We start from the raw sequence: 13,665 nt of genomic DNA, 5'->3' as shown, positions 1-13,665 counted from the left end.
TTTTTTTTTTTTTTGTCCCCCCAGGTGGCCGCCACTGCAGAGGAGATGGTGAATTTTCCAGTCGCTGTGGGCTCCCTCCAGCGAGTGCTATTGCCCATGCGGATCTTCTTCCTTATCCACCTGTTCCTGCTCCTTCAGGCTGGGAGGCTGAATCCAGGTAGTGTGCCTGACCTGCAGCCTCGCCAGCCAGGACCCGAGCTTACCTGCTTCTGCTCAGCCCTCCTGCCAGGTGCTCCCAGGGCCAAGACCTTGCAGCCCGTGTCTGCAGGCCAGGTGCTAAGATACAAGATTTCCATCCCAGTTGTAGAAGAGCCACAGCCCCCAGACTACCACCGGTCCCACACACAGCTCTCCTCCATCTTTCCAACCACCAAGCTCCCCTTACACATGTCCCACTTCCCAAAACCCCACGCGCAACAGGGAATAGCAGGAGAATGCCAGTACCAGTACTGGCCTGTCTTGGGCTAAGCCAGTTGGCAGGTAGCTTTACTCCACTCGTGCGTGTCCGCCATGCTTCAGAGTAGGAAGGCCCTTAGGTCTACCATCCATGATGGTAAAAGCTGCCAACACAGTATACAGCGATTATGAAAATGCAATTTCCTTAGCTGGAAACCAGGAATTTCATGATGACCAAGCACAGCCCTCGAGCAGCTCAAGGTCAAGAGAGGAGGACAGATGTGGCATCAACAGATGAGCAGCTCTGTGAGGGCCCAGATGCAAGGGGATGTGTCCAAAGGTCTGGGAACCCAGCTGAGAAAAAAAGCCCAATTTGCTTTTTCTGGAAAACCAAGGAGAGCCAGAATGGAGACACAGCTTGAGGAGAGACTTGCAGGATGGTGCTCTCCAGCAAGAGGGCAGTGGAGCACATGCCCAGGGAGAGGGCAGGTGTGGGGTGAGGGGTGAGCAGCTGGAGAGAAGCTAGAGAGGAAGGATGGCAGGAAGTGTATTGGGACCTCGCTCAGCAGCAACAGAGGGTCTCCAGTGAAGGAGTGAAAGGAATCCATGGAGGGAGGAACCAGGGCGCAAGCGCCAGAGAGGAGAGGACGTGCAGGCTGGCAGGCTGGCAGGCAAGGACGGCAAGCAGAGGCGCACTGTAGGCGACAAGCTCCCAGAGCCCACGGGGAGGCGCCTCTGAAGAGGGGGCGCAGACCAAAGGCCCTCTCAATAGACACCGCAAGCAGGGTTTAGGTAGAAGGAGTCATGAAACAGGGAGCCTCTCTGGGTCACTTTAATATCCTCCGTTGTTACAGAAATTGAACATGTGCATTATAAAAAATTAGGAAATCAGACAAAGCAGAATAATAAAACTTCTACTCTCGTTATACAGACATTAGTCCATCTTCTATCAGATCTTTTTTTCAGAGCATTTATGCAAATATGCATTTAAAAAAAATAAGACTATAGCAACACATTTTTTGGAACTTACTGGACGGGGGGAGGGGAGAGGTAAAAAATTCTATTTTATTTAGTTCCCTGGCCAAATTTAAGTGTCCCCAAAGTAACATTTGCAGCTGGTTGGTTCAGCCCGACCCCAGGCACTGTATCTGTCTGCAAGGTTCCTTGTGCACGTTTCAATCTGGCACGTGCGCTTTTTTTAATGACAACCACTCATTCAAGATTGTCCTGTGGAGTGTGTCTCCTTCCTCGTTTAAATGGCTTGCCGCAAATTCCTGAGCTGCGAAAGAGCATGATAAAATCTCATACTCGGGAAAGCTGATTTTTCGCCCTCGCCCTGGCTCCTCCTTGTAGAGGAGGTCAAGGTGGTCGGCCCCGAGGAGCCCATCCTGGCGCGCGTCGGGGAGGAGGTGGAGTTCCCCTGCCACCTGTCGCCGTACCAGGACGCCGAGCACATGGAGATCCGCTGGTTCCGCAGCCGGGCCTCCGAGGTGGTGCACCTGTACCAGCAGCGGCAGGAGCTGCTCGGCCAGCAGCTCGCACAGTTCCAGAACAGGACCAAACTCATCATCGACGACATCGCGGAGGGCAGCGTGATCCTGCAGCTTCACAGCGTCATCCCGGCGGACGAGGGGGCCTACGGGTGCCTCTTCCTCTCCAGCGACTTCTTTGGGGAAGCTGTGTGGGAGCTGGAGGTAACAGGTGAGGAGCCGCCAGCCAGCAGGGGAGGTGGAGAGGAGGGTCCACTTGAACAGAGCTGCTTGTCCAAGAGTAGCCAGAGAAGAACGGACAAAGGGCGAGTGTCTCCAATTTCGTTAAATGGTTAAAAAAGAAAAATTCACTAAAAGTGAGGTCCTCGCACAGGAGGTGACCCACACTCCACAGCTGGAATGCGGGGGAGCAATAGGAACTGGGTAGAGTAAATACTAAAATCTTATTAACAGAAAAACATAAGATGCAAAAGAGATTATATAACCTGCAGATTTGTGTAAGAAGAGAGAAACACTCAAAAGAAACGCAGAGAAAATAAGCTAGGAACCAATGAGAGCGGTTGCCTTGGAGAGGGGCGGATGCTGTCGGGTAGAGAGAGCAAAGGTCTGGACTTCCCTGACATTTTTTACAATATTAACATATAAATCATGTTTATTATAATTATGTAAATATGTATTTAAAATATATATATTTAAAATATAATGCTAATTCCATGCTAATGGGGAAATAAAAGAGTGCTTAGAATAAGTACTCTAATTCTACTGGGATTTGAGAGAAAAAGAAGAGAATCTATTGAAGTTTGGGGTGGAATTACTCTTCGTTCTAAGGGAATCGTTCTTTGCATAATATAGCAAAGTACCTGTAGATGTTCCCAGCCAAAGGCCCACTGCCCAGTATTTCCAGATGTCCCCCATGGGTCCCCACTTCTGATGTGACTGTTATTTACAATCCACATGGGGGGGGTCTGCATATGTTTTAAGATGAATCACAGTTAGCAGCGCCTTGTGGTGACTATGAAGGGTGAATGGTGGCATAAATTTCATATAAAACTTCTGCTCTTTCCCACTCCTCTTCCCCAGGACTGGGTGAGGACCCTCACATATCTCTTGAGGGCTTCAAGGAGGGAGGCATTCAGCTGAGGTGCCGCTCCAATGGCTGGTACCCCAAGCCCAAGGCTCAGTGGAAAAACCATCAGGGACAATGCCTGCCTCCAGAGACAGAAGCCATCATCCCAGATTCCAGGGGTCTGTTCAATCTGGAAACTTCTGTAATCATCCAAAGGGGGACCCACAGCAATGTGTCGTGCTCCATCCAGAACCCCCTCCTGGACCAGAAGAAAGAGTTCGTGATCCAGATCGCAGGTCAGTGGGTGCCAGCCCACCCTCATCTCTCTGGTCATCACGTTTTCCATGTCCTTATCTCCCTGTATCTGTAAAGGCACACAGATACTGGGGCCTGGTGGTGTAAGGGGAAGGCTGTCCCTGACTCTTGAAAAATCAGCAATGTGGATACCAGGAGCTTATTAAGAGTATAACTGACAACCAAATGGTAAGTAGGGAGGTCATAGAAAACCCAAATTTCGTACCAAAGACTATTCTCTAAAACCCAGAAACCTTACTTACTGAGATCCTCATGAGAATCCATGTGTTCCTCATGTCATTCCTCAAATAACAATGATGAGCACCCACAAGCACCCAAAACCCCCTGCCCTGAGGCTGACATTCCAGAGGGGGAGACAGGCATAAAAGAGTGAATGACACCCTATGTTAGGTGCCTGAGAGAAGAATGGCGGGGGGGGGGGGGGCGGAGGGGAGGAACGATGGGGCACTGAGGCCTGGCTGGGTGTAGATGTGATTGGGGATGGGGAAGAAGGTAGTTAGGCAGTAAACTGAAGGTGAGGCCGTTACCTAGGCTCTAAGTTTTACTACGAGGCACCATGAGAAGATTTAATGTGTGCAGCTCTAATTGCTTTAAGACTTAAGGACAAACCCAACCAATTTCCTCATCAGTCCAAATCAGTTGTTATGCTGACAGAAAGAAATTCCACCCTTATATACAGTGATTGTCCGCAGGTTAGAGGACTTGACAGCACCCTGTGTCACAACAAACTTCACCTGAAGTTCACCTTGACTAGGGTGTTAGCTAGCTGTCTTTATCCGAGGGTGAAACAAAACATCTCAAGGCTCTGAAGTGCATGGCTTGCCCTGGAGCCAGGACCTGTTCTCCCCAGCAGACTCGAGACAAAGGCTGCTCTTTGATGTTTACATCTCAGAGACTTGGCCTGGGTTCCTTAAGGAACATATTCCTAATTTATAAGCTAACAGGGGGCTATTTGGCTTTTCAAAGGATATACACACATCTCGGTGGTACAGAGGAGGGATTTACAGATTTTCTAAAGAACTTCTCTAAGAAAGGGAAGAGGAGTTCTCTTTCCCTTTTTGCCCAAAGAAAATCCTTTTTTTTTTCTTTTTAAATTGTGTTTATTCTTCACAAAGGGAATGAATCACATAAATATCTGCAGGGAGTGCTCTCAGGCAGAAGGAAGAACAATTGCAAAGTGTGTGCTTATTGGCTGGACCAGAGAGAGAGGAGTAGGCAGCAGCGAGGGAGGCGCCCTACCCTGAGCCCTTGAGCTTGCCACCTACATCAGTGCTTCAAGCGCTGCCCGGGTGAAGGTCCAGTCAGTCCATTGGCTTTCAATTAACCCAACACTTTCATGCAGGTAATAAAAGCACACTGCTACGGAAAATTAGCAACAAAAAAAGTACTCACTATACCAAGTAAGACACAGGAGGACAGATACTGTCTGATTCCACTTATAGCCAGTATCTGTGGAAGTTAGTTAAGAGAAGGGAAGTAGAATTGAAGTCACCAAGACCAGGGGGAGGGAGGGGGCGGGGTTGGTGTTTAATAGGTACAGAGTTTCCATTTGGGAAGATGAGTTGTGGAGGTGGCCTGGGGAGCTACAGTCATGTGACCGTATGTAATGCCACTGAACTGTACCCCCAAAAGTTAGGAGGTTATGTTTGACATAATGTATATTTTATAACAGTAAACAATATATATATATATATTTTTTTTAAAGTAACATTGTTAGGGCCCTCCCTGGTGGCGCAGCAGGTTAAAGCACAGCACTAAGAAGCTAAAGCCACTGCCACAGGAGTTCGATCCCTGCCTGCCCCGGAGGTGACCCACATGGCGCGGCAGACCTCTCCTGACCAGTCCGCTGCTCCCCTCAACAGTGTACTTTGCAGTCATTCTGTCCCACTCTGCTCTGGTGAATCCTTTCACCACCCCTGCACCTCTGGCCCCAGTTCTGTATGCATAAATAAATAAATCTTTTTTTTAATTTAAATAACATTTTTAATTAAAAAAAGCAACAATTTTTTTATAAATATCTTCAACGGCAAAAATTCTATGAAACTGCCACTGCGTGCCTGAAAGGTTACTCTCCATTTTTTGCACGTATTTCTTCACTGTGTGTCCACACTGGCCTCAGCAGCCCCTCCCCGGGTAGGCTGGGGAGGGAAAGGGGGGGCTCCCAGACATCTAGGTGGCTGTGCTATCAGTGCTCCCCTGGGTATGATGAGAAGTACGAGCCCAGTGTGGGCAAGAAGCAGAGATGAGGAGCAGATTCAACTGTTTCGGGTCAGCCAGACACCTTGGAGTTTCTTGTCCCTCATGGGTAGCACAAGAACAGGGAGTCGAGCGTGGGGCACAACATTCTAAGCTAGAGACGTGGTGAGGCCATCGACTCTTTTTTCACACACTTCATTTTGGGCTCCTTTCCCCTTTCTGAGCAAGTTCAAGTTCGCTGCTATTTCCAGGGTTCAGCCCATTTTACAGATGGCTGTGGTGGGGCCCTGAGGGCCTAACACTGCAGCCAGTCGTTGGGCAGGAACCCAGGCGTGTGTCAGAATGAGTCGGTCGCTCAGTGTTTAGTGGTGCATAAATGCAGACAACTCTCTGTGTGATGTTTTCCAGATGTGTTTTTACCAGAAACGTCCCCCTGGAAGAGAGCTTTCCTGGGCACTCTGGTGGGCCTGCCACTCCTCCTGGCTCTCTTCACCACCCTGCTGCTGTACTTTTTTCAGAAGCAACGGAAATCTCAAGGTGAGAAGCTGTTTGACCAGCTGGTGCAAGGGAGGAGGGAAACAGGTGGGGAGCACACACACCCAGAACCTCTCCCCTTCCTTCTTCCTTTCAGAAAAGTTGAAGAAGCAGACAGAGAAGGATAAAGGTAAACAGGAAAGGAAAGCGCTCTCCCACGCCCTCACACCCCTCACTGGCAGAAGGGAGCCTGCTGGGTCAAGAAAGTCAGAACTTCAGGTGGGGTGGGGGCTTGGGAGCAGGACCCAAAGGGGTCCTACACAGTCTGCTCTTCGGCTTTTGCCTGTGAGCACCCTTGTTCCCTGGAGCATCAAGGCCTGGGTCTTTGCATTCAGACAGCAAGCCTCAGTGTTCATTGATGGAAATTATCCTTTTTTTATTTCCTTTCTTCTGCAGAGAAACTCACAGCACAGCTGGGTAAGTTTTGAGTACCACATGCATGGCACTGGCTGCTAACTAATGCAATGAAAGAAGGGCTTCAGTGACTCTAGGCTCCCCTTGGAGCCTTTGCAGAGCCATGAAAGGCAAGGATTTCATTCTAAACCCACCCTTTTGTGCCTTGCACTTCACTTCAAATGGATTTCTACGCAGCTGTCAAAGAGGTCTGTCCAGAGACCCTCAAGACAGCCCTGCATGTCTCACCTTTGCAACCTGAAACCACAGAATATGTATGTTTATACAGAGGAGGGAGAGTGAATGCACAAAAAGCAAGGAAGTAAAGGAGAAGGTTACCTGAGTGGGGAAAAGATCTGAAGAACAACCTTTCCAGTAGAACTCCAGGAAAAAAAAAAAGTGAGGTTAGGGAAACTTGCCTTACTATATACCTAGGTCCCCAGGAAACAAAAACAAACAAAACAACAGCCATGTAAGTCACTAACACTATAGTCTGAATTAGGATAGACTGTTTCCTTTCCCAGAAGCATTTCCTTTTATTAGATAGTATAAGTTGGAGGGAAGAAGGGAATGCATTTCTAGTAGCAATATGTCAGAGTGCTTAGTATACACCCAAGATAAACAATTGTATGTAATGTCCTCCCAACCCCTTAAACAATGTGCTCAGTAAGTGACCCTAAGGCTCGTGCAGGCTGTGCCCAGTTCCAAGACTTAAAGTCCAGGAAGGTCTTTCTCTCCAGGGAAGTTTATGCTTTTAGAGTAAATGATCAGTATCCTCCAAACAAAACCAGAGCCCTAGGAAGAGTACCCACCATTCGAGATGTTTTCCCTTTAGGTCTTATGCAGATTTCTGCCTTAGAGCAAAGAATAGGATGAGGCATACTGCAAATGGACATATAGAGGCAAGGATGGGGTTGGTGTGAGTGGGTCTTTAAGACAAAGGAAGCTTTCCCAGTGGCCAAGTGCTTTGGCAAAGTGGTTCTACCCATCTGAAGGCTAATGAGTTCTCTGTTGTTCTCACAGGGAAGCTTCAGACAGAGCTTGGTAAGTAATCCCTCTTAGAGCTGTTTCTTCTTGTCAACCTTTTATTAAGTGATTATTCTCATATGTTCTTCTCATTGCCCAACAAGATATGATGCTGAGGGTGGGACCCTACAGGCTGTGAAGGTGGCAGGATTGGGGGTACGGGCAGGGGCACCTGTGAGCAGGATTGAAGAAATCTGGTATTCTAATTCTGTGTTTTCCTGGCTGCTTCAGACTGGAGAAGGACGGAAGGCCAGGCTGGTGAGTGAGACTGCTTCCCTCCCATTGTCTACAGCTCAGCATCGCAGCCACTTCCCCTATTAACTAATCCCCATTCACTCTGGCTATTCCACAGTCCTCATGGCATGTGCTAATTCAGTCACCTGGTAGGGTTATCTCCCAGTTTTATTTTGTATTTATTTTGACACTGGCCTGAGGTACTAGCACATTGTAAACCAGTGGTTGTGCATGAAACCCACCTAGAGCCCACCCTCCATGGGTCTGCAGGGGACATTTTGCCCTGTTACAACTATTCTAACCATACCTTCCTTTGCTGCCATAAAGAAAATCATGTAACATGTGTCTTTATTTTGTATGTATTTCTGCACGATGTTAATTTCTCTTCTGTGCAAGTAGATTTTAGTTTGTGAAAATTTTTTTGCCCCAGCTACAAGAAAGGAAGGCAGGAGGCAGAAAGGCTGAGCAAGTCGAGTTTATTGCTCCTGGACAGCAGCTGAGACGGAGCCCCTAGAGTGGGGTCCGCAGCTACTGCCAGCCCTATGGGGGGAAGGGTCTCTTATGTAGATTCTAAACTCAAATCCCAAAAGGGTGACTCATCGCTATGTCCCTTGATGTAAGGCCCAGTTCATTATCACCTTCATCTAATCCCATCCTGGACTCAAGTCCCCGTTAATTGGATGCAAGGCCCAGTTTATTACCGCCTTATCACCCCTGGATGCAAGGCCTAATTTATTACTGCCCTTATCCAGTCCCTCAGTAAATCTCCGCACTTGGTCACTCCCAACAAAAATGACATTGTCAGTCTCACCTGTCTCTTCCTCTTCTCACTTACCACTGTTGCAGTGTCCACCCCTGCACTGTGGGCTCCCTGTCACCTTCCCACTGCAGTCTCCAGTTTAGCCCTCCACCCCCACCCCATTCTCCTGGATAGATGTCCAGCCTCCCTCCAGCTCCACACCTCCACGGACAACACTGAAGGGACAGCCTCAAACCTGGCACCTTCTGGCCCTCTGTGGAGGCTTCTGTGGGATGTATCTCAGGACAGGATTGCTGTCCCAGGTGGACCTGTTCCAAGGGGGATAGAGGGAACTCTGCAGATGTGGGCACCCCCATCCTGCCATTGACAGAGCACGGAGGTTCTGGAGCCTGCATTGCCCTGTGAACCAGCTTTCTACGTGTCAGGCAGTGGGGAGGAGTGATTCTCACTGCTCTTTTAGTGAGCACTCCTCTGAACACCAGGAAACTGAATATCTCTTTCCATGCTACTTAGCTCTTGGGCTTCCCCTTTTGAACACTGCCATTCATTCATGTCCTTTGCCCATGTTCACATGAGATTACTATCTTTTTTTTAAACTCAAGGAGAGAAACATATTAAATTTACAATATGTAGAACTATTGATATACATTATTAACTACATGTAATTTTTCATTAGTGTTTATTTGTATTTAAATAATACTATTTCTAATATATGGTTGGCGTCTATATACCAATATAATTATAATTATGTAAATATATAATATAATAATTATAATTATGCTCATAATTACATATGTATATATAGTAATATATTTCTATTATAGATAACATGCATGTTATTGAAAAGAAATCATTAACTTTGACAAATTCTACTTTGCCATATTTTTACATTATAGTTTGCATTGAATTTTGTTGAAGAAGCCATTCTTACCACTTAGGTCACAGAGATATTTTCTTATGTTTTCTTCTACTCAATTTGTATTATTGTAGTTCTTTAATTCTTTAGTTATTGTAGCTCTGAAATTCACTTCATGCAAGGAATTAGGTGAGAATCTCATGATTTTTCTATACATAATAGAAATTGGGCAATTCAGTTTGCCCAATTCAGTGTACTGTACCATCTGTGCTTTCTCCATGGATGTGTGCACATCAGTGCATATCCAGTTCCTGTGTCTAGAACCTGTGTGTTGGCTCACCTGTTTACTACTGCACTGCTTTTACTGCTATAGCTTTTATAGTACTTGCAATTACAAAATCTCTATTTCTATGTCTGCTTTAAAGTTAATGCACCTATTTAAATAAATTTTAGGATAAATTTATGAAGTTCCTTAACATCAAAAGTAGTTTTATATGGGACTGCGTTGAATTTGTAGATGAATTAAGTTATTCTACGTGAGGGCTATATGTTTTTAAAGTTCTACCAGTTATTCTTATGAAAATCCAGGGCTGAAGGGGTTTGCCCTTTTTTAGCACAATTTCAGCTTTCATGAAGATTTGGGGCAACCCAGGACTGACACCAGTCAGAACTAAGTTCCCAGGAAAATGCCATGGCAGACCCAGACCACTAGGTGTCATGGTGGAAATGGAGCTGTTTAGTTTGTGAGCCTCTGTCAGTGTTCCAGCCCTACTGGCTCAAATCTCTAAGTCGGTTTTTCCTTTCTTTTTGGTTTCAGAGTGGAGAGCAGCCCAGCAATATGCAGGTAACTGAAGCTAAGCAATTGTGGCTAATGACTTGGGTTGGCTGGATCAGAAGAGAGAGAACACTAAATAGAGAAAGGGTTTATCAAGGAGCTATTTATTGAGTCTGCATGTGCACACACACCCAACAAGATATATACATATTGGGGTATAGCTTCTGGGTGTTACTAGGTTTGTTCCCATCTGACAGGAAGGTTGCTAAGGTCTATTTGCAACAGAGAATACAGGGTTTATAAGGAACTTCCAGGTCATTTGGCAGAAGGGATCATGGGGGTTCCCATCCATCCAGTGGTATTTGGAAAATGCTTCCGACCAAATAATCTCAGAAATCCCCTTCAGTTTTAAAACCCCAAAATTGCAGTAAAACAGAGACCAGGGCTTATGTTCTCTAGGTCACACTGTGTGATGGGACCAGGAGAGACTAAGAATCACTATCAGCTTCTTCCCGGTGACCAGGACATGGTGGAAGGAACCGTCCTCCAACCCCCAGCCCCCAACCCTTCCTTGTTTGCGATCTCTGCTCTTCAAGACACCTACTATGGCATTTAGGACCCTTGCAGTTCTGAAAAGAAATAGCATACCTTTCACCACTCCCAAATGCGCAGGCATGACTTCGCTAGCACTGCAGTCCCAGGGCGATGTGGCGGTGAGGAAGGGGGTGACGGTTTCTGACTACTCTACCAGGAGCATGAGAGGATAGGTGGGGAGCAGAGGGTCCCAGAACAGTCCTCGTGGGGCACTAACCCTGTGCCTCTGCGCAGTGGAAGTGACCCTGGATCCGGCCTCTGCGCACCCCAGTCTGGAGGTCTCCCGGGACTGCAGAAGCGTATTCTCCCGTGCAGAGATCCTGGGTCCTGTGGCTGCTGACCCGCAGCGGTTCTTGGAGCAGACCTGTGTGCTGAGCCGCGAGCGCTTCTCCCAGGGCCGCCACTACTGGGAGGTGCATGTGGGCCACCGCAGCCGCTGGTTCCTGGGTGCCTGCCTGGAGGCGGTGCCTCGCGTGGGGCCCGCCCGCCTGAGTCCCGCCAGCGGTTACTGGGTGATGGGGCTGTGGAACGGCAGCGAGTACTTCGTCCTGGACCCGCACCGAGTGGCGCTCACCCTGCGCGTGCCGCCCCAGCGCGTGGGCATCTTCCTGGACTATGACCAGGGCAAGCTGTCCTTCTTCAATGTGAACGACGGCTCCCACATCTTCACCTTCACTGATGCCTTCTCGGGGTCACTCTGCGCTTATTTCAGGCCCAGAGCCCATGATGGCAGCAAACAGCCGGAATCGCTCACCATCTGCTGGCCGCTGGTTAAGACACAAGTGTCTGAAGAGAACAACAGTGACTTCTGGTTACAGCCCTATGATGCCTCGGACCCGGCGCTGGGCCTGTGGTGAGGGGCTCTCTCATGGCAGCGGCCCGGGTTCTGGGAGGCTTCCTGATGCCTGCAACTTCCTCTGCTGAGCAAATACACCAACTCCAGTGTCCGCGCCAAAATGTCAGCAATGGCTACAGACTCAGGCCAGCAGAAGGGGGACGAAGAGAAGGGCTTAGCCCATGTAGATCTGCACATGCATGTGTGTGGTTTCTTGGCATAAGAGGCATTGTCAAAGCTCAACTGTATGTGTTATAAAATTCAGCAAATGAGTAAAAATATGTTGAAGTTGCCTGGCACCAGGTGGGAGAAAAGAGGAAGAAAGAGATTGGAATGAGGAAGACAGGAAAAACTTCATTGGATTGGATTAAAGTTATCCGTGCCTTGCATATATTTTTGTATGTATTTTTTAACTCTTAAGAATGTCAATAAGGAATGTGACCTCAAAAGCAATAAACTCACCTCGATGTCTTTATGTAATGTCTTTATGTAATGTAGTATTTTGGGGAAATTCCTGAAGATGTGGATTGGTTGGCAGAGGACCTAACTATGAGATTACAGAATTGGAGCTTGGAGCCCCACCCCCAAGTCCAGGGAGCAGGAACTGGCTGGAGATATTGCGTTGACTACAATTGGCCAAAGACTTAGGCTAAGGTGCCTATGTAATGATGCTTGCACTGAAACTCAAAATAACAGGACTCAGAGAGCAGCCAGGAGATTTAGGGAAAACAGGGTGTTCAGAGTACAACGAAGCTCTGCTCCCTTCCCACACACCTTCTCCTATGCCCCTCTTCCATCTGGTGGTTCCTGAAATGGATCAAAGCCAGGGGAATCAAGTTGACTCTGCTGGTGTGTCCTTACCTGTGTGCTTAAGAATGCAGGATATGACCCAAAAGCAGACACACAGTGAGAAACAAGAATAACAGGGTTCCTTTACATAGGGAGTAAGGAAAAGGGGAAGTGAGAAAGAGAGAAGGAGGAGAAGAGAGAGAAGGAAGGAGAGAGAGAATTTACAAGATGACACATGGCCAGATGCATCTGTCCTACCACAAATAGTATCTGTTGAGCAAAAACTGAGGTCAAGGCAAAGCTGCACATGGCAAGCTGGCACCTACTCCACAGGCACCCTCCTCACCAGTTAAAATTTAACTACCGAAACACCAGCAGTTTAATTGCTACAGCTCTAGCCCCCAGCCTATTTCCCACCAGTCCTATAGAACATCAGGGGTGGAGTTAGGAAAGCCCCACCTACTAATGTGGAGTTGACTGCAATCTCCTCCCACTGGCTTGAAGGTTGCTTGTCACTGGTCCTCCTACATTCTTAACTTATATCACATCCTTTTATAATAACCAATAATAAGTAAGTAAATTTTTACTGAGTTCTGTAACTACTCTAGTAAATTCATGCAACTCATTGTGGGATCAATTTGTAGCTAATGAGTCAGAAGCACAGGTCACAACCAGGACTTGGCAATAGCATGGGAGGCAGTATTGTAAGACTGTGTTCTTAACCTGGGAGAACTAAAGTGTCTCTAGATAAACAATATCAGCATTGAGTTAACAGTTCAATTGAGATAGTGTTGAAAAAACATATAACACTATAGGTCTAAAACATACCAAGTATGAAAGTGTTTAAAGACTGATGGGGAGATTGCAAATCAATAGAAAAGTGACCTTGAATCATACATTGTACAAAAATGAAGGGTGATGTAATGAATATATATATATATTTTTAATTTAAGTGAGCTTGGAGGAACTCACGTTGGTCAGATTTGAAAATCAAAGTAATTAGTAGCACTACAATTTGAGTAAAATTCAAGAGTGAGTGCATACACACAGACACACACACACATATGCTGTTATACATAAATCATAAATAAATGGGGGAGAAGTAAAACTTCTTTCAAACAATAGAAGTCTCAAAACATCTCCCCCACAATATGCTAATTACTGACATATCCAAATCACTTATCAACTGTACATTATGGAAGGCTGGCAGGTACCATCTTAACCAATCAGCAAAAGTTAACATTACCAATGGAACAAGAACAATTTGTTCAATAAATGGTGCTCAGAAAACCGACTTCTACATGCAAAAGAATGAAGCTAGACCACTACCTCACACCATACATAAAAATCAACTCAAATTGGACGTAAAACCTAAGACAATAAAATTTATAGAAGAAAATATAGAC

General features: G+C 46.8%; 1 protein-coding gene across 1 annotated transcript; it reads left to right on the top strand.

The window, feature by feature from the left end:
• Positions 1-45: 45 nt before the first annotated feature.
• BTNL9 (butyrophilin-like 9) lies at positions 46-11,812 on the top strand. The gene is made up of 10 exons (XM_004693667.2): positions 46-162; positions 1,752-2,097; positions 2,967-3,248; positions 5,872-6,000; positions 6,095-6,127; positions 6,394-6,414; positions 7,414-7,434; positions 7,648-7,674; positions 10,084-10,110; positions 10,870-11,812. The coding sequence occupies exons 1-10, from the start codon at positions 46-48 to the stop codon at positions 11,490-11,492; spliced, it is 1,626 nt and encodes a 541-aa protein (XP_004693724.1). The 3' UTR covers positions 11,493-11,812.
• The last annotated feature ends 1,853 nt before the right edge of the window (positions 11,813-13,665 follow it).

The sequence above is a fragment of the Condylura cristata genome, unplaced genomic scaffold, assembly GCF_000260355.1.
Source record: "Condylura cristata isolate star-nosed mole 26May11 unplaced genomic scaffold, ConCri1.0 scaffold00040, whole genome shotgun sequence".
Taxonomy (NCBI): Eukaryota; Metazoa; Chordata; class Mammalia; order Eulipotyphla; family Talpidae; genus Condylura; species Condylura cristata.
The sequence above is the reverse complement of the archived record's forward strand: the minus strand, read 5'-3'. Positions and strand labels throughout refer to the sequence as shown.